Consider the following 23,353-nt stretch of genomic DNA (forward strand, 5'->3'; position numbering starts at 1 on the left):
CTAACCTTTCTTCAATAGAATTACACAAGAAAAAGATTATATTTAAAATAATGCTTGCTTAGTTGAATATAGCAATATTCTATATATGCTAAAAATTGAACTAGTTAAAAGGAATGTATTGTATTAGGATTCAAAAGTTATTCTTGGGTTATAATTAAATAAATGAAACAATCGACTCAGATTGTTCGATTGATGATAAGATATATACATATGTATATACTATGACTGTACTTATATAAACAATCATAGAAAGAGGTTAGTTTTTATATGACTTGTATAAATACTAATGTACATTTTTATTATATCTACTTATTGTTAGTGGACTTTGTCACTTCATCATTAAATAATAGATTACATATAACATTTATGTAAGTAATTTATTCTAAATTAAAAATTATGAATTAATTGAGTTTAGGACAAATAATTGTGAAGTTATTGTATTACATATTATTTGACTAAGTGGAAGAATAAAACATCAAATAATAAAACCAAATTAATAATTCATTGTGTAGATTATTAAATTATATATTTCATTTAATTGATTGTTACTGTAAATTACAGTATATGAAATTTTATAGATTTGAATAACTTCTTGAAATTTTCATTGTTCTACTATTCAATAAAATCCATTTTGCTAAAAGTTTGTTATGATTATTTAAGGCTGCATTCATAAAAATATCATAGTGTATATTTGACATATCTAAATAACAACCTGTGAAAAAAAAGAACAATAAAAGTAATTAGATTTAATTTATAATAAGGTATATAAAACTGTAGTTGCACATAAATAGTAAATATGAATTATTTACAATATTCTACAAACCTATTTCACAAAGAATATTTAAGCAAGTAAAATCATTATTGTTAGGATTATTAAGGAAAAAGTGTAATGCCATACAAATAGCATTTTCACCGGTATAAGTTGTAAGAAAAGGATTAGCACCTATGTATAATATAAATTTTTCATTAATTCTTGATGTTAAATATAATTACCAAATACCTATTTTTATAATATATATCTATTATATCTATATAAATATTATAAAATTTACCTTTCGCAAGCATATATTCAATCAGACAAGTATTTCCATGAAAGCACACTTTGTGAAATGGTGTATATCCCTTAGGTCCATGTGGAATATTAATTAAATGCGGACAATAACTGATTAAATAAATGCACCTAAGTGCATATGCTTTCATATAGCATTTCTAAATTTAACATTAATATAAATCTATTATTAGTATTAGAAAGTAATAAAAAATTTTAAATAATTCTTAAATTCTTTAAATAAAACTTACATCGGCTGCTTCGTGTAATTGTAACAATATTTTTTTATGACTCATTGAATCAACAATTGTTTGATTCAATGTATATTTATTAAAGAAGTGTTTCTTTTCGGACTTTTCAGATGGTGTAATAACAGGTTTCGTTATATAATATTTCCCTACAGAATAATTTAAAATATAGTTTTAAAAATAAAACGATAAAAAATTAAGACTTTTCATTTAAATCTTTATGGAATGCATACTTTTAATGCATTTATGCATATAAAAACTGATAACAATAATAAGAAAAACTATTGCTATTTGTATTTTATTTATATCCATAATTATAATTTAATATTATTAGTTTTTATAAGTTTTTATTGAAAAAATATATTTTAATGCATTAAATTATTATTATATTATTATTTGATACTTCTTTAGTACATATTTTTTTAAATCTTTTTAAATCTTCAAGTTCTGTTATTTAATTGGGCATGCTTTAAAATTTAATCTATTTGTAACAAAGCTTGTCATTGGTTAAGACTCGATAATCAATAACAATTAAGTAATTACAATAATTATCTTAATAAGACTTTTTATTATGTATTAAACAGAATATATATATATATATATATATATATATATATATATATATATGTGAAATATGTAGAATTTATTAAATATAAATATGATTTAGGAAAAACTTAATATTAAATGTTATAATTAATCATATCATTTATTTTTTTTCTAAATATTAACCAATCAGCGTTAACTGTTATATATATTCGACCAATCGTGATTGATGTATTTCAATCATATGTGCATTTTATTGCGCGTAAAATTTTGAAATAATGATTATGAAAGCTCCAATAAGAGATTGATTGCATTATAGTAGAATTATACAAGATTTATAATATTTTAAAGACATGTATCATTTAATTAAGAAATCGAGAATACTATGGTGTCATTGAAATGTTTTAAATTACCTACCTGGCCATTAGTAAAATAATCGATAGCAACAGTGATTCTTATACAAGTTTCGTGATTACACCTTTCTCAAGGACTTTCTATTATAATTTCTATAATAATTTTTAATGATTTGTGTCATAATTTGGGAAGCATGAAATGCATAAAAAGATAATTAAACGGAATGTGTACGTTTTTATTAATTGTATTTTAGATTTAAAGAATTTTAATTAGTATAAATCAAATTTTTTGATATAATAATAATTTCAGAAATTAATTTTACAACTTATAATACATAATTTTAATATAATTAATATTTATCTGTTAAAATTGCTTTCAATTGATTTAAAAAAAACTAAAAGAATATATTTTTTATTTGTAGGTTTGGTTCGACATCGCAGAAGATAAAAGCACCTCAACATTTATTAAGACTACGAGACGATGAATCTTATGAACATGAGTTACGTGAAACACCATTACCAGACTTACAAAGAAAAGAATTTTCTAAGAGAATTACTAGTCCAACAAGTTGGGATCGAGTTAGTATCTCAACGTCTATGTCATGGCCTGAGGAGATGGAAAATGTTGCAACTGAGAAATTACTTCAACAATGGGATGCAATTGAAAGGGTTCTTTATAATGAAATTGATAACTTGTCCAATAATGAAATTCTTGAAGAATGTATGCAATGGAAAATGCAAATACCACATCTGAGAGTTATTGGAAAAGGATTATTTGATGAAAATATTAGTAAATCTGCAGATTATAGCACAAATAATAGAGAAGTACAAAAACCGTTCGATGATAGTGATACTCTAAAACTATCTATTGAATGTGATCAGGCAACAAAGGTATATATATGTATGTTTATATTTTTAACAATAATATATTTAGAATCTCATATTTCTTCTTAAATTAAAGCATTATTCTAAATGAAAACTTTATTTTGAAGACAATTGTTTACAGGATATAAATGAATCTTCAAAAAATCAGCAATATAAAAAATTAAAAGAAGAAATATTTAATATTATCTCGGAATACATAAATTTTCAATTATTTCCAAATAAAAATGATAATACGGACACATTAGATAGTAAACTAGATAAAGTATTAAAAATTACTCCTGCATCTATGTGTAGGACTAGAACATTTACAAAAAGTTCTAAATCTACTAAATCGAGTGATCAAATTTTGTATCATGAAGATTTTGAAGATGATTCTTCGGATTTCAATAATGTAAAACAACATGAACAGAGTAGTTTGGACAAATCAAAACCTGAAACTATTACAAGGAATAAACGTTTTCCTCAAAGGTATATTTAAATAAATACAAATATTTATGACACAATTTATATGTTTATATGTATTGTATTTAAATAAATTTATATTAACAGGAGAACAAAACATTCTATTTCTGCGAGTAAAATAAAAGGCTTACAAAAAGTGGAAAGTGATGTAAATAATGAAAGGGAAAGATTATATACTCCACAACAAAATAGAAATAAACTCGGTACTGTTTTCAATGAAAAGATTGTTGTTAGCCCTGTGCCTTTTGCTGTATCAACTAGAGAAAGTTTTTCTACTTTAAAAACTATTCCTATTAGATTCATGGAACAAGCTTTAGAAATCTCAACTTCTCAAGGTGAAAATAAATGATTTTAATGTAAAGATATTATAAAATATTAGATATTAGTAGATTATAAAATATACGATAATATCTTGTTATAGGATCTACTAGAAATTCATTTTCTAACGTCAAACCATTATGGAAATCAAACAGTATTAGAATACCGAATAATCATTCTGTTTGGCAAACCCCTGTATCTTCAGCTGTGTGGCCGAAAAATCTTAGACTTGCCCCTATAGATACCTCAAGGCTTCCCAGCAGCAAAAATAGGTATATTAATGAAATGCATCGCATAATACAAAATAATAATAATAATAATAATAATAATAATAATAATAATAATAATAACAATAATATTATTATTTTTATTGATTATAGATCATTGTTGTTGGCTGCATCACCAGCTGTGTTACAGCGCAGTATAAAACCTTTAAGTCCAATTTCACATTCAATAATGCCATCTACTACAAAAATTATACGCGATAAAAATAATGATATTCTAGAAATTCAAGGTAAGCATATTACTACAGGACAGGCTCCAAAATCAGCTTTATTTACAAGTAATTGGGATTGTAGTCCTAGAAACATTTTAAGTAGGAAAAAGAAAGTTTCACTCAAAAATGAAAAATAATATTTAATATACGGTTAACAGTATATTGCTTATAATTTGAATTGTAAAATATGCTTCTATTATTTCAAAATGTTTAGTTATATATATATATATATATATATATATATATATATATATATATATATATATATATATAATAAGACTCGTAAGATATTATATATATGTAGTTTTGTCATTATCTGAAGAGTTTAACTATGGGACCATAAAATCGAAAAAGATTTATTAAAATTCTATTTAAATGATTAAATTTAAATAGTTAATTGGATATTCACAATGCAAAAATATGAATATTTTATTATATAATATAATGCGTATTATGTACCCTTATAAGAATCAGGAAGTCTTTTTAATATGACTTTATTTTGTTAATATTAAAATTATTTTATAAAATTATTATATTATACAAGGTGTGCACACATTTTATTTTGTCTGGAATACAATATAAAGTATAATATAATAGTAAAAATAGAACTATTTATAATATTTAAAGTTTTTAACATTATAGTATAATAATATTTTTTTTATATTATATATCTAGTAGATGTGTATTTTAAATACTGTTGTTTATTAATTAACTGTATCGTAACAATGTCTACCTCACTCGATATCTATTAGTTTTATAGATATGTAATATACATGTTTTCGTGAGTAATTAAATATATTTTTATAATTGCACATTGTTGTACGTAAAAATACATATATTGTAAATAGATAAAGTATGTTAATGTATAATTATTGCTTAATTTGTGGTACATGTGTAATTTCCTTGGAATATGTTATTTATGATATATATATATATACATTGTTATATAAAATGTCTTTCGAAAAATAAATAGGCAACTGATAATTATAATAGTATCATTCCGATTCATTAAAAAATATGAAATCTATGATCAAATAAATTATAATAACAAGCAATTAAATTTTATACGAATAATTATTTTCTTGAGTATCATCAAAACCGTATGAAATATATATAATGTTATAAAACTACAAACATTAATTATCATTAAATTAATATTGGTAAATTTATTTTTAATTAATTGAAAATTGCATTATCAATTTAACACAATCTCTACGCAGATACAAATAAAATCATGTACGTAGAGATGGAGTAAAAATGAATATCAAGTGCGCAAGTGTGGATTTCGGCATGGGGATGCTGTAACAATCTTGCTGTATGGGCTTACTCTCTCAGTTGTACGCGACCTTCCGAATAGAGAAGGTGTTTCGTCATTTTAAACGTTTATATTTCGCGCCGCTACACCACGCCGTTTACATTGGACGATTATTTCCATGCGTCTTCCGGTCTCGTTTTAGAAGTCAAATAATATACAGTATTTGATTATATAAATAATTGTTATTGTTTACGTGTATATTATTGTTATATAATTTATTAATTATTATCATTTATGATTTTTTGTAGACATCACATTAAGCCTTTTTATTTATTAAAAGTTTCATTTTTCAGTGCTTGAGTTCGGTCTTAGTGATTCCTAACCTTTTGATTCGAATCACGTAGTAACCGATCGACGGTACGTGATGCAATTACGAAAAAATACAAGTTCCAATTTTTGAAGAACTAAGCTCTTTTTCGGATATTACAACTATACTGTTTAATCACGTTGTCTTTTTTTATGGTGACACGTGTGAACCATACAAGCGAAAATAACCGTGAAGACGGTATGTCGACTTACGTTAGATTAACCGACACGCATTTGGGAACATTAACAAGGATTGTGGGTGTCTGTACAGCAATCGGTAACGTTACAAATTTAATTTAAATTATATATGTATATTTTTTGTTATTATTCAAAGTAAGGTAACCTTTTATATTATTTGTATACATATGGTATATAGCTATTATCGAATTTGTTTATGCATTTACAGAACTCTTAATTTTTCGCCGTCATTTTATAGTCATTAAATTACGTAATAGGGAAGAATAAAAATATTAATTTTTGAAAGTAATAAAACTATTTCGTTTTATATAATCCAAAGTATTATAACTGGTTCGATAGTGTTCTTATTATTGCCAAATTTTTACGTGAGTCGAGCTTTAAATGAAAAAAGTTCTTTTTAAAAGAAAGTAACTATTCTTTTTTCGTTATGACCCATTAATATTAAATAGATGTTGGGGAACGATTCGTCAACAAGCGTGAAACATCTTTTCTATGTGAATGAATAGAGGATGTGTGCATAGAGTTATTCTTCCTATCCGAGGTGAGATCGTAGAAAGCATATTTACTTAGAGTCAGTAAACGTTCTAAGATTTCGACGAGTTTAACGACCTTACAGAAGCAAAGGGTTAAAGGGGTTTTACGAGAGATTAAATTTTTTTTCTACATTTGTTAAATCAAAAAGAACTTTAAATTTTATCTTAAAAAGAATGTGGCGTTCTTTGTATTATAAATAGCGAATTATAACAACGTGGAATTCGATGAAATAACAATATTACCTTTTGAATCACGAATGACTTTTTTTCTCTCGTGTATAAACGAAATAAGTTATTAGTTAAAAAAGTTAAATAAAAGATTACGAGTAATGTTTCTTTGATGTAGCAATGAAAGAGAAAAGGAAACAGTCTGGTCCTCTTTCTTTTTCAAAATTGTTACAATCTTTTCTCTTAGCCATGAGATTTATTTTCTCTGAGCTAACTAAATGCTACAAGATATAATTAATGGGTTGACGAGGAATATTTTGACTTTTTCGAGGATTTTGGAATTCCTTGCAATTGTGATTTCATATAGAGATACTAATTTAAAATGCAATGGCTCTCAATGCGCAACGTGTTGATCATGAAATGTAATATTAGATCTTTTCAGGTGAATATAAAAACACGTTTAAGTAAGAAAGATTGAAAACGAGACTAATCAACTTATAACTTTATTAATAATATTATAAAGTTTATTTATCGATAAAGATTTGTTTTATTACATATTTACATGTATGTGTGTGTTGTATCTTTTAAACAAAAATTCCAAATAATTTCATGACATTTTATCGATTATTACAATTTATTATGGTGCATTAAAAATTGGCAAATTGTTGGTGATACGCAGAGATATAAAAACGGACAGTAATTACTCAGTAGGTGATTATTTATTCAGTGAACTGAGTCGTATTTACCATTCACATTAAAGCGTAAACCACTACTAATTTAGCTGCGCTCGATGTAATTATGTTACTGAGAATTAGTTCTTGATACGAATTACACTACCCTACGTTTTCAGCAAAATCTGCTGCCAATTGTACAATTACCGTACCACCGCACGATCTATGGCGATTCGATAAACGTAGCCAGATTAACCGCCTCAGTAGGATCGTCAACTTTAGCCAATTATTTTTATATTTACTTATTTAATTTCTTTTAGAAAAGTTTCTAAGTTTCTATAGATTATTTGTTTTTATTTATAAAAAAATCAAAAAAGATTAGCAATAATTTATTAATAAACACATATAATCGTTGATATTTCTTAAACGATCGATTTATCAAAAATATTTAATATTCAATTAAAAATAATCGTGGTAATCGAGTGAAACTCAAACGCGATTGTTATAATTCGATCAAAATAATCCATAAACTCATTCATGCGTAGAATAAAATAAATTATAGGCCCAATTAATTCGAGCGTAATGGTAATCGAAACGGAAGTTTTATAAATACGATAACAGTTTTTAGTAACTGTAAAAAAAGAAAGTAAAATAATTTTAATCGAATAAATGTACTTTCGAAGATTATTTATTATTGATTTTTATGATTCGGCATATATAAAAGTCGTTAAAAACATTCTTGTTTGTATCCTCGTTAGAATTCAATGTTAATTTTCTTTCGATTGTGAGATAATTTGTCAGTTAATCGAAATGGTTGAATACAATGAGGAACTTGAGAAATCCTAATTGAAGAGATAAAAGAAGTAAGCGACAACTTCTTAGGTATATACATTTAACTCGCTCTAGCATGAAATAATTAATCGATGCTCTCATTATTCTCTGATTTTTAAATTAAGAAGAAAATCAGTTTCTCTGCAAGGAACTATTTGATTTAAAATATCGGACATTAAAATATCGCAATCGAAGTAAGTACTTCTGAAGAGAGAGAAAGGGAGAGTAAATGGTGAGAGATGAGACCGTTTTATCTCCCGATTCTTACTTCTTTTTCCAATATAACTAGTAGAACTAATCCTCTGTTACCGTCTAGTAGTTGTAAACGATTTTGAGTGGATAGTATAAGTTAAGAAAAGAATTTACCAATAATAGCTTTGTGCGCGCGCGCGCGAGTTTGGACAAATGATTTGAAAAAATAAGATAGAAGAATAGTATATTGTGCAACTAGTGCGAAGTTGTCGATTGAGTGCGCTCAATTTCGTTCTCGTGGGCAATCGACAACTTCGCACTAGTTGCACATACTATTTTTTATTACGAATGCGGGGACATATTTAGTATATAATTGGGGTCCAAGGGCAGAGCCCCGGCGGGGGTGGCCCCCCCCTCTCCACAAAACAATACTGAAAAAGTTAAAAAATTTTAAGTTAATTTATTTGCATAACGGAACTTTGTTTTTTTTTAAACAACGGAATATCGTTTCCCTCAATTTCCGAGTGGAGTTTCCTTTCACCAAGATCGATAGCGTATTCAAACAGGAAATAAAATAAATGAAGAACTAAATATTAATCTTATCGTCTACAATATTGACACTTTGATTGTCTTTTTTTATCGTCAATTTGCGTGTGGTAAGTATAATTTAGGTGCGACAAATAAACTTATCGCATTCAAATTGTAATAGACGGAGAGCTGGCTACATAAAAATTGTCCTATTTGGTACACGATTCATTTCTATTGAAAAAGGTACCTTTGGTATAGCTGAACATAAATCTGCAAGTCTGCCATCGCAAAACTGGGGCCTAAAGCGGGGGGGGGGGTACGATTGAAAACGTGAAATTTAGGTGTGAAAAAGATCATAATCAAGAAAATATTTTACTGATAAAGTAATCTTTTGCAAGTCTCTTAACGCGGACATTTTCATCTTGTAGAAAGATTTTTTAGAAACCTTTTTGAAAGGTTTAAAGCTTTTCAAAAAATGTTTTAGAAAGTTTCTAGCAAGTTTTTATGTTATGTGGGCTATTATAGCGCGCTTTTTCAAGCCGTCTGCCAAGGCTTTAGCCCCAAAATTTTTGTCTGCCATTTAGTAAATTGTTTTCTTAATGTTTAAATAATAAAATAAAACAGTTTTTGTCCATGTACCTTGTGGTTTTTTTAAAATTAATTTTTACACCCCTTTGGCGCGCTCTGGCGGCACTTTAACCCCGAGCAAACTGTCTGCCAATATTTTTTCGCGATTCCTTAATATAAATACAAGCTTTTTCCATAATTAGAATTCGTGTACCTTATGATCTTTTTCACACCTAAATTTCACGTTTTCAATCGTACCCCCCCCCCCGCTTTAGGCCCCAGTTTTGCGATGGCAGACTTGCAGATTTATGTTCAGCTATACCAAAGGTACCTTTTTCAATAGAAATGAATCGTGTACCAAATAGGTCAATTTTTATGTAGCCAGCTCTTAGACTATAAAGTAGGCAAACAGCGTCTTTTCGACCCCAATAGCGACCGCAAATATAATACTTTTCCCGCATGAGTAATAAAAAAAAATACATTAAATTTGAATACACGAATCTCTCTTTTTGTATTTTTCTTCTTTTTCCAGCGAAATTAAAAATTTTATTATTTTTAAGAGAAATTAGGCAGAAAGTAAATCTTTACTTGAATGCACATGAACATGCACATGCATACGTGTACTGATTCAAGCTGAAGTACTTCCTTGGAAAAGACATTGCTTTATTTGCACTTTAGGTTAGGTGTCTTACCAAGGAGAATGACAATGCAAGTAGGAAATTCAGTTTTTTTGAACTAGTTAAGAGAAGAGTAGAAAACGACATAGTGTAGTAGTATATAGATATATATATATATAATATCTACCACAGGTGGTACATAGGTAAGGATAAGGCATGATAAAGACCTCCCGCAATAAGGAGGGTAGGACAGTGTGAAAGTGTATATCAAGATACTAAAATTACAGCCAGATAAGATGAAATTCAGGGGATAATCATCATCCCTTGTGCACGATCAACGGATTCAACGGTTGCAAAAGAAGTAAGATGTGATTTAAAATTTGCACACTAGGTAATATTATAAAATTTACAAGCTAAGAGATACATCTTTCTTAAGAATAAAATTTAAATGTTTTTCTTTTAATTAAAATTGTAAGTAGTTTTGAAAGAAATTCAATTATATCTTTCAATTAGAGAAAACTTTTATCTTTTAACCCTTTCACTGCTAGCTACTCTAAGTCGAAGTGCTTAGCGTTTGCGGCGTGCGGCCAACAGTAGCGGTCGCTGGGGACTAAATACTTTTTCGGGCAATATGGATCTTGTGAGCGGCGTATTAATACTATATATTGTAATATAATTTATAATCCAATTACTATTACTTTGTTCACTGCAAAACGGATCAAATAATTTTTTTTTATTTTTAACATATATTGTATATTTACCAATGGTAAAGTTTTAGGACACCATATTTTGATAGTTATAAATTATAACTATACATTTTTTTTTATAACTTATATAATGTAAATATTTGGATATTAGAAATTCAAAAGTTGAACAAATAACAAGTAACATAAGTACTGTAAATCTAAACAAAATGAAACGAATTTAAGACAGAGAATGACTGACCAAATAAACGAAATTTCATTTTTTTCGTTGCTAATCAACGAGGTTTTAGATTTCTGCGAGTGTATTGGACATGTAAAAGAGAAACCATTTCCGAGCATACATATAAGACAACAGTAAACAGCCAAAAATTCACCAAGCGCGCATTTGCGTCCATAGTCTATATCAATGGCTTGCGTCGGACGCATACTTGAGCCCATAGACCACACCAATAGTTTTCGCTGGACGCACATTTGCGCCCGTAACAGTCAAAGGGTTAAAAGGTTTCAAACAGATATATATATATATATATATATAGAAAGATATTAATAAAATGCAGTAAATTATAATTGCACTGATTGTACGAAACTCATTAAAATCTTCCATCGAAGAAATGTAAGTTCTTAAGATAAATAAAAATACTGTGAGTCGAAGATGTTTCTTTTGACCTTAACATTTTTATTTCTTTTTTTTCAATTGATAACATTTTTGTGTTAACAAGGATCGCGTGATGTAAAAATTAAATCTATGTTTTCTTTCAGTAAATAGAAATATGTTAATTCCTTATCGACTCATAGATAAATATTCATGTATAATACATACGTTCTATATTTAACTGTAAGTGCATCGAAAAGTGTAAAATACTTTAAAAGCAAGTTTCTCTGTATATGATTACGATATGAAGGTACAAGATAATCAAGAGATACTTTCTATGTCCTTTATACAAAAGTACTTTGGTTTTATCATGAAGGGATCAAAGCGTGTAACTAAAAGCTGTTATTAATTACGCACGATCTACGTAGTTACATGCAGTAATTCATAGAATAATTTACTTTCGTCTAATTACTTCTCCGAAGATGAGATTACACAAAACTCGATTATCTTCATAGACGCTCAAATATAGCGACGTAATATGATTAATGTGAAATTATTATTTATTTATTTATTTCTTTTCTTTTTCACGGAACTCATAATTTTAAGACTTAATCAAATAAAATAGATCAGGGGTGTAAGATAGTTACAGAAAATATCTTCTTCCGTTTTTAGTTACTTCCAAATGTTACACTTTTTTTCCGGATTCATTGGGCTTCCAATCGGGCAATTGAAAGACTTGGCAAAACTCTCTGAATTTGAGATAGGCCCGAGTACTCGTAATTGTCCTGTACTATGTACATCATCTTTATATTCCTTTAGCCTCTCTGGACTAACTACTTCGCAGAAGGTCTGAAAAGGTATACAAAAATATATGTAAATCTATTTTCTTTCTCATTGCATAGATAGAAATAAAAGAAACCAATTTTTTCTTTTGATTGATTAGATTTCTAAAATCTAATAATATATACACTAGGGTGGGTCAAAAAATCAATTATTTTTTTTTTTACAAGTGCCACGGAAAAATGGGTTGCTAGACACTTTAAAAAAATTCTCACCAAATATGAGCACTTAATTTTAATAGGAAAATCCTCCGCATCGCAGTTTTTTATTTTTTTCTGAGTCCAATAGAATAAAATTCATACCTCATCATTAATTGATTGTATAGAAAAATGTTCTAGAAGAATTTTGTAGGAAATTTAATGCTCTACAAAAAAGGTATCTTATATTTTTTCCGTAAACCTCACGATTTGAATGATATTAAAGATTTAAGTTTGATTATTTTAAGACAAATTTCATTTTTGTTTATGAATTTTATAACTCGACAATAAATGACTATTATAAAATGCGTAATACAAATTTTTGTAAGAAATTAACTGCTGTATAAAAATGGTGTCTTATGTTTTGGCGATTAAATTAAGCGTTCAAAAGATATTCATCATCAAACTTTCATGTGTACTGATTTCTGTTTCTGAATATTTATCATTTTTCCATGGTACATACTTGTAACACTCCTTGTACTTCAATTGTAACTTCAATTTCATCAAATTGAAAGAGATTAAGTCCAATTTCTGTCTCAATTTTGTATCTTGTTGTAAATTGTCGAACCACCTAGATACATGAACGTATTGTGCCTTCTCTTGGTGACTTCATTCACTCATTATTTTATATAAGGTGTAATAAAGTGTAACATCTGCGATAGTTTGCTTCGTACCACTTAAATAAGTTTGATCGCTCAATACCATATTTAATTCCTTGTACGGAAGGAATTATGTATTGTTACAAGTATATATGTAAAACTCCACTTGTAAAAAAAAAATAATTGATTTTTTTGACCCACCCTAATATACACATATGTATATGTTTTGCTTGTTTGAATGTTATTCATACTCTTAGGTTATAAATAGAACGCATTAAGACTTGTCTGTTCGTTCTTTGTACATTTCTCTCTTTTTGTACATCCTAATACAGTTTACGATAGTAGAAAGTGAAGAAATTGGAGAAGTAATTGTCGCGATATTATAGTCAGCCACGTATTATGGGTAGAGAAGAGGATAAAGAAAGAACGTGCACTATCTCTGGCAAGTCCAATTTAATACACGTAAAATAAATCTCTGCATTTGTCATTAGTTGACTTTTTTTATCGTTTATTTTATATTCTTTTATATTTCTCACTTGATATAGTTTTATCCTTTCCCACGATGTATATACGCGGTTATTTCAACGAATATATGTTCGTCGTAAATTACATTTATTTGTTCATACGTAATATAATTTCGTTGGTAACTCGAAGATATGTTATTATAAAAGTTCAACTGATTCAAATGTTATTTCACACGTTATCATATATTAAAAACAGTTGCACAAATATGATATATTTAACGCTATGAGGTTCGATAAATGTAACTGAAATTTTTTCTGTTACTGAAGTCGGCATTCGTTCGATGAATTTTGAACGCTATACTAATGTGGTGTCAACGGATGGCATAGTGTTAAGATAAATTATCACAATTTGAATATCACTATTGGAATATATGTATATGGAATGCTTTTATACTTACATTAGCATAAGATAAAAAGTAAAGTTGTTCGGTGGTTAAATGTTCCAAGCCTGGTAAAACTTCTTCCGATTTACTTTTCTTTTCTTTCTCATATATACGATATGCACCCAAGGATGCTTCGAGACCCATTGTATCGGCTATATTTTCGTTTCTTGTTCTATTACCGTAACTCTGTGAATAAGAAGAATGTAGTAGCAGTAGTTAAGCTATTGACGTAAACGTCGTCAAGAGAAAGCAAAATTTTTCCATTTACTACTTACCGGTATATCTTTTTCACTTTTTCTAAGTTCTTCATCCTTTACTAAACTATTATATTGATCGACAAAACATTCAACTCGTTTATTATAAGCTGAAGCCATTGTACCTAGCCATTGAATTTCTTTGCCATTTTTATTATAAAGTCGCCCTTTGAATATGGAATTTTTATATTATTATATACATACTACCATTGTAGATTTACTTAAAATAGAAACTATCATCGTTTTTGATTTACCAGAATCGTCAAATCCATGATTAATTTCATGACCCATGATAGCGCCAATAATTCCATAGTTTACTATGCTGTAATATATAAGAATCTATCTGTGTGAAATAATTTATTCTATTTGCATAATGTCAGATAAAAACTTACGGTGGTCTTGAAATCGCAAAAAATGGATTTTGAAAGTCTGCAGCTGTTACAACTAATTTATAAAAAAAATAGATATTGAGAAAATTACTAACATTTCAACGTGTTTAGTTTAATTTGCAAAACTTACACATCTTATTTTCAAATGGTGCATATAAGGCGTTCAATAAAAGAGGCGTAATATAGTCTTCTTCTCTGTAATGAATGAAAGTTCGTAAAAAAATCTATGTATTAATACGTATATATATATATACTAACGATACAGATGTTGGATCCATCTTTAATAAACGGAAATTTTTCCACATTTTGTATCTGGCAAAGCTCATTCTATTTTCAAAGTAGGAAGGACCAATTACGAGCTTAAAAAAGTTATTAATTCTTAAAATTATTATAAAATTCAAAAAAATCAAATATTCTTAATAGGATTAAACGATCTAACATACTCCCTTATAAAAATTTTTCATTATTGTAGTATTAGAATACCAGGATGGATATCCAACAAATTTTTTCATATTTTGAACTTTCTCTGTAGCAAATTCGCGAATATTATCATCCAACCATTTTGATTCCAAAATCTCACGTTCGACTTCCTTTTGTACATATGAGATCATTTCTTCTGCCTTGTGAAATATTAAAATAATGTTACGTTAACATTTAAAAATTTAAATGATTGGTTTAATGCAGATATAAAATCCTTACCGTTTTTTTTATTTTATCAGGAAAATATTTTTTAACAAAGGCGTATGCTGTAATATCAATTAATCCTACTTCTCCTACGCATTTCTCCATCCTGAAATTTTGATCTAACTTATGCAGCAATTTCCATTTTTTTTCATTTTTATGAATTTATAACATACTAATATTATAGCTAAGCGAGAAATGATAATACCGTAAAAAAAAGCTACGAACCGGTTTTTTTTTGATGAAGTTGTTTTGTCAAGTTTTTTATCTGTCTGCAAAACATGGTGTAAAACTTCCATCTTCTCGGTTGTAGCATCTATCAAGTGACTAATATAAAACCAATGAATGTAATTGACTGTAAAAATATAATCTTATAAAATTAAGTATACATATGTGTATATAATATATCAAATTATATTAAATTGTTCAAACATAAAAATCGGTTTCGATGAAAAAATCGGAAGTTTTCTTTTTATTTTTATCAATTTACATATTGCTAAATACATCTACTTTCTAATGAAGAATATATCTCGTATCAGACTTACTAATAACACGATCCGGTGTTTCATCGAGTAAAGAATTAAGAGCTAAAAAGAATCTTGCCGATTGTACGAGGATTTCTAAATTTTGATCGGCCTTAACATTTGCGACCTTGATCAAATATAGTATTTTATCGACAAAATTAATCTATAAAATTGATAAATTAATATATTATTTTATATTTAAAAATAAATAATTTATTAGAGATAGATCGAAGGAAATATTACTTTTGCAGTTTTTGTTGAAACACTTGCATTATCATATACCTCTTGAAATTCTTTAAGTGTAAATTGTTCTTCACCACACATGTAAGTATTATCACCGATCTGGAATCAAATTTATTTGTATAGTATGTAATGCAAATCCAAACGGATAATTAATAATATATAAATTAAAATATAAATCAATAATTTTATAGCAAACACCTCTATTAATGTTTGTTGAAACTGTACGATATCATTAACATCTGCCGCGATACGGTTTTCAGAAACTTGGAATCCTCGAGTTTCGGCTATAGCCATTGCAATCTCAATCATCGTATTAATATATTCTTGTGTCATATTATGATTTTCTTCAGAGATTACTTCTTCAGAATCTATATCCTTGCTATCTTTTTCTTGGCTATCCTGTTGTTGGCTATCATCGTCATTGTCATTTAAAGTCTCTTTTTCTTCTTTACCTTCGTTGCTGCTAAAATCTTTGTCGACATTACTTTCCTCTTCGCTTTCATCTTTACTGTCTTCACCGCAAGAGTATTTTGATTCCTTATTATTCACTCGTAATTTTTTCGAACCTGTAGGCACTTCCGGTAATGTCACCTATATCGACAATAACAAATCATTTTTTAAAGAATAATTTTAACGATATAAAAAGTTAATTTAATCACTTATCAGATTATTGCAAAGATTTATTTGTACACACCGCTGTAAGAGTTTCGTTTGTAAAGGATGAAATATGAGTAAAAACACGAAGATTATAAAATGTATTATATCCCGTTAGAGCAGCATAATAATCATCAACTTCTTGCCAGGTATGATCGGTTTCGTCCCATTCTTCGGGTTCCATTATTAACGGCCAACCACCAATTCTTGCCATAGTTGTGACTAAGGGCTCAAGACCCTTTCGCTCTCTATCCTCTGAAATTTGCAAGGTATTCATTAAATCACACTGCTCTATATCGCATATTTTAAAAGGTTCATGAAAGAGATCTCCATCAAAAGCAAAGGAATTTGTAAGTACGTAGTAGTTCTATCTAATGTAAAATGTAGATAAGATTTTTTTCAACTTACTGAGATCCATACAAGTACGGAAATATCTTTTTCCTAATTTAATTGTCAGCAAATCGTCCGAATTCGGTTCCGATTCTAGAATTTCTTTAAAAGTCCAATACTTTTAACTTAATATAATATCCATAATTTATTGTATAATAATCAATAAGTGAACGATTAACAAATAAATATTTAACCCATTGAATATATATAAATTCGAAAACTTACCTTCCATTTGACGATTAAGATTTCTACTCATTATTTGAATGAAACTCCAACTATCTTCGCCAGGTGGAATTGGATTATTTTCTGCAAACTTACCACATGCATATTGATAAAAATCATCGCAAGGATCAACCGATTTATTGATATTATCTTTTATTATCCGAGCTGTATCAGAGAAAAAAAATATAAATATAGACAGAGTAATTAGAATATGAAAATACGATGTTGAATAAATTTATTTTTTATGTACCAATTAATTTACATTCTTCGCTTTGGCAAACAGTTTTTTCTTCTTGTTTCTTGCCTTCAAAGAGCTTTTTTAATTCAGGAGGATAATGACGACCGCGTGAAGAATGGCTTCTGTGTAAGGAATGATGATGTTTCGTATGATAATGGTACTTGAGTGAAGAAGGAATATCTTCATGTTCAGGTAAGGCGTCACGATGTGCAACAATTATTGTTGAAATAATTGCCCAGCAAAGACTGAAAAAAAATTTTAATTTTATTATTATATACGTATATAATGATTTATTATTGCCCTTTCGGCATTGCATAAGGAGTCCATATGTAACAGATTTGCATGAGAAAAAAATGTAAAAGAAACAGCAGGGAAAAAAGAAACGATAAAATAAAGGATTAAAAATATAATAAATAAATTAGGTAAATTCAATAATTGAAAAAATGAAAAATCAATGGATGAAATAATGAATAAATAAATAAAAGAAAAAATATACTGATTAAAAAGTAAAATAACAAATAAAATCAGGTTTCTAGTTTTGTTCTATATTCTTGTTTCTTCCTTCTCGTTTATTTTATTTTTTATTTTTAAGAACACTATTATTCTTTTCATTACTTCTTTCAACTATAAGTATCCTTCTCCGGATTCACACAAAAATTTTTATTTCATTATTTTTCAAATAAAAATATGTAAATTACATTTACGAATTATTGACAAAATGCATATAAACATGACCGTATATTATTTGTATTACAAGCTAGAATTTTATTTTTATTAATTTATTTAAAAAAGATATTACTTCATGATAATTACACACACGGATGAAAAAATAGATAGTAATTTACTTACATTATAAACCAAAATTTAAACATTTTATAACTAAGTTATAGACAAGAACATTTATGTTATACGACAAATCGATCTGAAATGAAAAGAAGAAGTTCGTTACATTATAGCACACTGTCAATATATAGATTTATGAATGCGGAAGAACCTTGATCTCGAGGAATTACTTCCTAATGATACATATACACACACATTATCAGTTCATACACTACACATCAATTCGTGATATAATACGAAGGTTGATGGTTTCATTGATTTTATTTATGAATAAATGTAATTTACTTTATATAATAATTTTCATGATCACCTAAAAAGAAATTTACATTTGAAAAATCTAAGTCTTTATGAGACCCTTGAGCATTTTTTCATTTCTTGCAACCGTCTTCTTTTTGAGATCCCATTCGTCTTGCTTCTACACTTTCATTATATTTGGTCCGACTTTGTTTCTTCTTTGTCCTTTCGCACTTATGTTAAATATTCTATTCTTTTCTCTCGTGAAATATGGTACTTCTTGTAACCTTTTCTAACCTCTTATTGTTTATAACTGTATACTATAATGTCTTTTATAGACATTTTATTATTAATATTATTATTTTTTTATTTTTATTAATATTATTAATTACTGGCGTTAGGAACTCGAAATTTCATTGCCGCAAATACCAAATCCCGCTAATGTACCGTCCCTGAGCGCGATATTTTTTTTTATTCAAATCTTTGTAAAATTTCAATATTTGAGTTTCCAACAGTTCTCCATTGTTGAATTCTGTATGTCTATATGGGCTTCAGAATAGCTTTGTACATAGCAAGATTGTTCTTCAAACTTAACTTAGATGCTCTGCCATTGAACCGATATATCTTTTTTATTCTTTCCTTTAGGTAGTTTGTTTTGGATTAGATAAGTTGTCTCCATTTCAGTCTTTTATCCAGTACCATATCTAAGTATTTGACCAAGTCTTTGGGTGGAATAACTGCTCCATTTATGGTCACAGAAGAACATGTGCGTTTACGTAGCGTGAAGATTATGTGGGCCGATTTATTTTTATTAATATTAATATGTTGGATGTTTAATATTAATATCCTTCTACTGGAATGATGCGTGCAGCATAACTTGTAACCATAGATTTTAAAACAAGTTTTAACGGTAAAGCTGGTCTCAGAGATCGGCATTATTTGTATGTGTGTGAATATCCTAGTTTTTTAAAAAAGATTCCAACTTAACTTTTTGTTGCATTAGACCATTGGCATTCCAAAGAGTAATACGCAAAATTTTCAATATTTGCCGATGGATGACGTATTTAAATTTAAAATCGAAAATCTATTAGAGGTTGACATTACTCCTACTGATCGTGGATGTCCATTATTACATGGATCGTCTTTTCTCGATCTTTTTTTTGCGTATGTTTGCAGTTACACGTCTGGAAGAAGTAATTATTACCCATGGCGGAAACAAATATGATATTGGCATATCTTGGTCAAGGATATGCGAAAAGCTTATTTCCATTTACCTGACCGTTTTGAAAGATATTAACTATAATGGCTTCCAATCAAGTTTATCCTCAATATTTACAATGTATGCGAAAGTTATTAAAATCATTTTATATTCTATTCTTTTTTATTATTATATATAAGTTATATATAATAATAAAAAAAGAATAGAATATAAAATGATATATATATATATATATATATATAATATTTACGTATATTTATGTATAATCTATTCAAGCGGATGCAAAAAAATCCTTTGCAGAGAATAACTGATATGCATATCAAAAGTGTGAATTGGAGGGATACGTATGAGTTATTCATGGTACTATAAGTACTTGTATTTTTTTGAAAGCGGAAGAACCCTGGAAAAGATAAACAATTACCTACGCATTTCCGCGTTTATGATATCGTCTAATTGATAATTTAATATTAATTACAGTTGTAATGTAATTTCAGAGACATTTAAATACATATATATGATTTATGTATCTAAAAGCAATAAAACATTAGAAATGTATCAATAATCATTCGAAACACTAGATGTTGAAAGAGAAAAATTTTTCCGAACGAATTCGTACAATTCATCTAGAAAAAAAGAATAAATCGGAGTTCTATTTTGTCTGTACTTATAGTATTTTGCAACGACATTTACAGAATTCAACCAACTGCAATAAAAGGCAAAAGAATGGACCCATGTTTTTTAAAGGAAATGCATTCGCTGATGAGAGAATACTTGAAGCTTGAGTTTAGCAGAGTCGGTTACAGAAGCTTTCATCACTTCTGCAAAAAGCTTGTATCTAGTCTCATACCTATACTACAGCTGGAAATGCTATATTACTATTCAAAAATGCACGTTGGACCATTTTAATCAAGAACAAAAGTTTTCGTTTGAAAAGATACAAAAGCATTCATCTTTACGTTTTTAATGCAAAAATCAGAGTCAACATGACGTTTATCAATTTACCATAATAATTTTTCTAGGTTTCTATATTTTATAATAAAGCATTTATATATAGTAGTCATTGAAAAATACAAGCTATGGAGGTCAATATTGTACCAATTAAATCAATTCCTACACCAACAATTAGTATTTTACTTCTGTGTGACCTCGAAATGAATTGAATCGTCACGTTGAACAGATTTTTTTAAATTCAATTTCTATGAATACGTAAAAGGAAAACGTGCGACTACAATTGACGCATACGGTTTGTGAAGGAGGCACATCTGTCTTTGAAAAGTAAGATGATTCTTACTTATTCCTACAAAACCATTGTAAAGGAAATAAATAAGAAATAATCAATAAGATTTTTTCATAATTTAATTATTAAAGCACGATTCCTTATAACATATTTATATATAATATATTTTATCTTCTCAATTGACAAATTGAATAGAAAATTCGATAGGATTCAAATTAAAGCGTTTGTTAACGAGAGCGATTTGTTTTCGTCGCCATTATCAAGTGAGTCTCTTCGTTAAAACATTTAGCTTAATTTAACGTGGAATTATCGCGTCTATTAGACTCTCGAACTAGTCGAACGTTTCCAACGTTTCAATTGTCCGACGAAGTTTTTATTGAAGTGAAAACTTCTTTAGAATAGGGAGTGATTTGAAAAAAATGAAACGTTGGTTCAGGCAACGAAGCGGTAGATGGTGAGGCAACGGAGCCTGTATACAGATAAGCAACGTAGTTCAGTCAAAATAGCCCTGAAATCGGGTTTTTGAGTTATACGGCTGAAAAATATAGAAATTATCAGAAAAATACGCACAAAACTGTGGGCAAAGTAAAAAAGTTCTCAACCACCGGGAAAGGGGTGAAAAAAATTAAAAACTACCCCAAAATACGATTTTTGGATTATATGTTGAAAATATCAAAAAAAGTTTCAAATAAAAGTTGTAGAGCATAAAATTTTAGGACTATCTCTCTCAGACTATTTTTCCCCTCAAACGCACCCTTTCACCCCTAAGACGGTTCAAAGTACTAAAAAAATGAAAATTCAATAAAAAATATAAAAATTGGACTTTTAAAATTTTTTTTTTTAATTATCTTTAAAAAACTACAAAGAACAATCGTAGGGGAAAAAAATTTTTTTTTTTCATCCCTTCTATTAAAAATCAAGGGGTGAAAACGGTTTTTGCTCGATATTTCGCTTAAAACGGGTTATTTAAAAAAAATTTCTTTTTCATATGAATTTTTAATTTATTTTTTAAATTTTGGTGTTGGATTTATATTTATAGATATTTACTTGTAGGAAATATCCCAATTTAAAGACAGGTAATTAGTCCCGTAGTCCTACGCCTTTGTAGAAAGAAACAGAAAATGAAGCTATCTTGCTCTTACTCATTGTGACATAGGTCGCCATGGCACGCATGCGCAAACTCTTAGCTTACATGCCTGCAAGAGAGATAGACAATCTATTCTTGGCTTCGTCTCAATGAAAACAGTATAACGCGATAAAACACTTTTTCTTAAATATATTCTCTTTTTCTTCTATATTCTCTATAGCTCGAGAGTCTCGCGCGCATCTGTGACACCATGATAGATTTTTGAAAATATCTCAAAAAGTAAGCGAGATAAAGCGATTTTTTATTAATTATGTTTTGTAGACAATTTTATTTGCTACAAAAAAGGTCTAGTACTAAAATATTTTATCTCCCTTACTTTTCGAGATATATTAAAAAAATTAAAAAACTATTCCCACCTTTTCTTACATTTTTGAAAATATCTCAAAAAGTAAGCGAGATAAAGCGATTTTTTATTAATTATGTTTTGTAATTATGTTATTTAGTCTATGCGATTCGTGAAATACGATTTGGATCGTTCGTTACTTTTATGGAAATTTTTAGTTTTTGCATCAACGAAATGAAAGGAGATATCATATCTATCCATTTCAAATGAGAAAAAGAAATGGAAAAGTTTTCTCTGTCCATTATTTTTATGTACAATTTTTTTTTTAATAAATGAGATTTAACGAAAAAAAAATATCATGTGTGCAGATCACACCTGTTAGAAGCGAAACCTTCAAAAAACTAAGTTTCGAGAGAATAAGACGAATGCACAATTTCAAGAGTAAGATAATTGTAGGGTTTATTTATTATAATATTATTAACATATATAATAAAGATCACCGGTATGGTCTCCGGGTGAAATAGCTGATAAATAGTACACTTTTCCCAATTCAAGCAATAAAAATGGAATGATGAATGCGATAGTCATAGATAGACACCAAAATTTTAGAATGTTTATTGAGGGAAATATAATTCGTCGTAAACTAAGTAAATATAAAATATCCTTTTTGTGAAACT

General features: G+C 28.1%; 4 protein-coding genes and 1 long non-coding RNA gene across 13 annotated transcripts in view; 3 read left to right on the forward strand and 2 right to left on the reverse strand.

The window, feature by feature from the left end:
• Nucleotides 1-6: 6 nt before the first annotated feature.
• On the forward strand, nucleotides 7-5,406 carry LOC107072775 (uncharacterized). Of its 4 annotated transcripts, none has more exons than XM_015332969.2 (6): nucleotides 7-368; nucleotides 2,615-3,093; nucleotides 3,185-3,545; nucleotides 3,627-3,874; nucleotides 3,961-4,129; nucleotides 4,238-5,406. In XM_015332969.2, the coding sequence occupies exons 1-6, from the start codon at nucleotides 268-270 to the stop codon at nucleotides 4,488-4,490; spliced, it is 1,611 nt and encodes a 536-aa protein (XP_015188455.2). In that variant the 5' UTR covers nucleotides 7-267; the 3' UTR covers nucleotides 4,491-5,406. The 4 variants fall into 4 exon arrangements, with proteins under 4 accessions (XP_015188455.2, XP_015188457.2, XP_015188458.2 ...); XM_015332971.2 differs by having other exon boundaries at nucleotides 2,615-3,083; nucleotides 3,199-3,545; XM_015332972.2 differs by lacking the exon at nucleotides 7-368 and adding an exon at nucleotides 2,281-2,420.
• Nucleotides 428-2,368, reverse strand: LOC107072777 (uncharacterized). 3 transcript variants are annotated; one of them, XM_015332974.2, is made up of 5 exons: nucleotides 1,530-1,675; nucleotides 1,300-1,445; nucleotides 1,053-1,209; nucleotides 824-943; nucleotides 432-712 (listed from the first exon to the last, which is right to left on the reverse strand). In XM_015332974.2, the coding sequence occupies exons 1-5, from the start codon at nucleotides 1,606-1,608 to the stop codon at nucleotides 573-575; spliced, it is 642 nt and encodes a 213-aa protein (XP_015188460.2). In that variant the 5' UTR covers nucleotides 1,609-1,675; the 3' UTR covers nucleotides 432-572. The 3 variants fall into 3 exon arrangements, with proteins under 3 accessions (XP_089033758.1, XP_015188460.2, XP_089033759.1); XM_089177633.1 differs by lacking the exon at nucleotides 1,530-1,675 and adding an exon at nucleotides 2,257-2,368 and having other exon boundaries at nucleotides 519-712; XM_089177632.1 differs by lacking the exon at nucleotides 824-943 and having other exon boundaries at nucleotides 428-712; nucleotides 1,530-1,679.
• A 283-nt stretch (nucleotides 5,407-5,689) lies between the features above and the next one.
• LOC107072763 (uncharacterized) overlaps nucleotides 5,690-23,353 on the forward strand; it is a 54,085-nt gene continuing 36,421 nt past the window's right edge. For 2 of the 4 annotated variants that reach the window (XM_015332950.2, XM_015332945.2), the window contains exon 1: nucleotides 6,110-6,251. Coding sequence is in view for 1 of the 4 variants with exons in the window: in XM_015332942.2 (XP_015188428.1) it covers nucleotides 6,128-6,251 (124 nt within the window). In the remaining 3 variants the exon portion in view is untranslated. Of the gene's footprint in view, nucleotides 6,252-23,353 lie in introns of all 4 variants that reach the window. The other 2 variants (XM_015332942.2, XM_089177635.1) reach the window with 2 other exon arrangements.
• LOC149030864 (uncharacterized) lies at nucleotides 6,270-12,128 on the forward strand. Its single transcript, XR_016178332.1, has 2 exons — nucleotides 6,270-10,374; nucleotides 10,472-12,128. It is a non-coding gene; the product is annotated as an uncharacterized LOC149030864 (long non-coding RNA).
• On the reverse strand, nucleotides 11,639-18,697 carry LOC107072762 (neprilysin-21). The gene is made up of 18 exons (XM_015332940.2): nucleotides 18,563-18,697; nucleotides 17,726-17,958; nucleotides 17,479-17,640; nucleotides 17,272-17,355; nucleotides 16,904-17,118; nucleotides 16,408-16,800; nucleotides 16,210-16,308; nucleotides 15,988-16,129; nucleotides 15,671-15,797; nucleotides 15,461-15,551; nucleotides 15,205-15,381; nucleotides 15,020-15,120; nucleotides 14,892-14,956; nucleotides 14,765-14,816; nucleotides 14,627-14,694; nucleotides 14,394-14,539; nucleotides 14,134-14,304; nucleotides 11,639-12,424 (listed from the first exon to the last, which is right to left on the reverse strand). Exons 1-18 carry the CDS (start codon nucleotides 18,583-18,585, stop codon nucleotides 12,248-12,250), a joined length of 2,526 nt encoding a protein of 841 aa, XP_015188426.2. The 5' UTR covers nucleotides 18,586-18,697; the 3' UTR covers nucleotides 11,639-12,247.

The sequence above is a fragment of the Polistes dominula genome, unplaced genomic scaffold, assembly GCF_049000335.1.
Source record: "Polistes dominula isolate Pdom_NZ unplaced genomic scaffold, Pdom_raw_medaka contig_24, whole genome shotgun sequence".
In the NCBI taxonomy this organism is placed as follows: domain Eukaryota; kingdom Metazoa; phylum Arthropoda; class Insecta; order Hymenoptera; family Vespidae; genus Polistes; species Polistes dominula.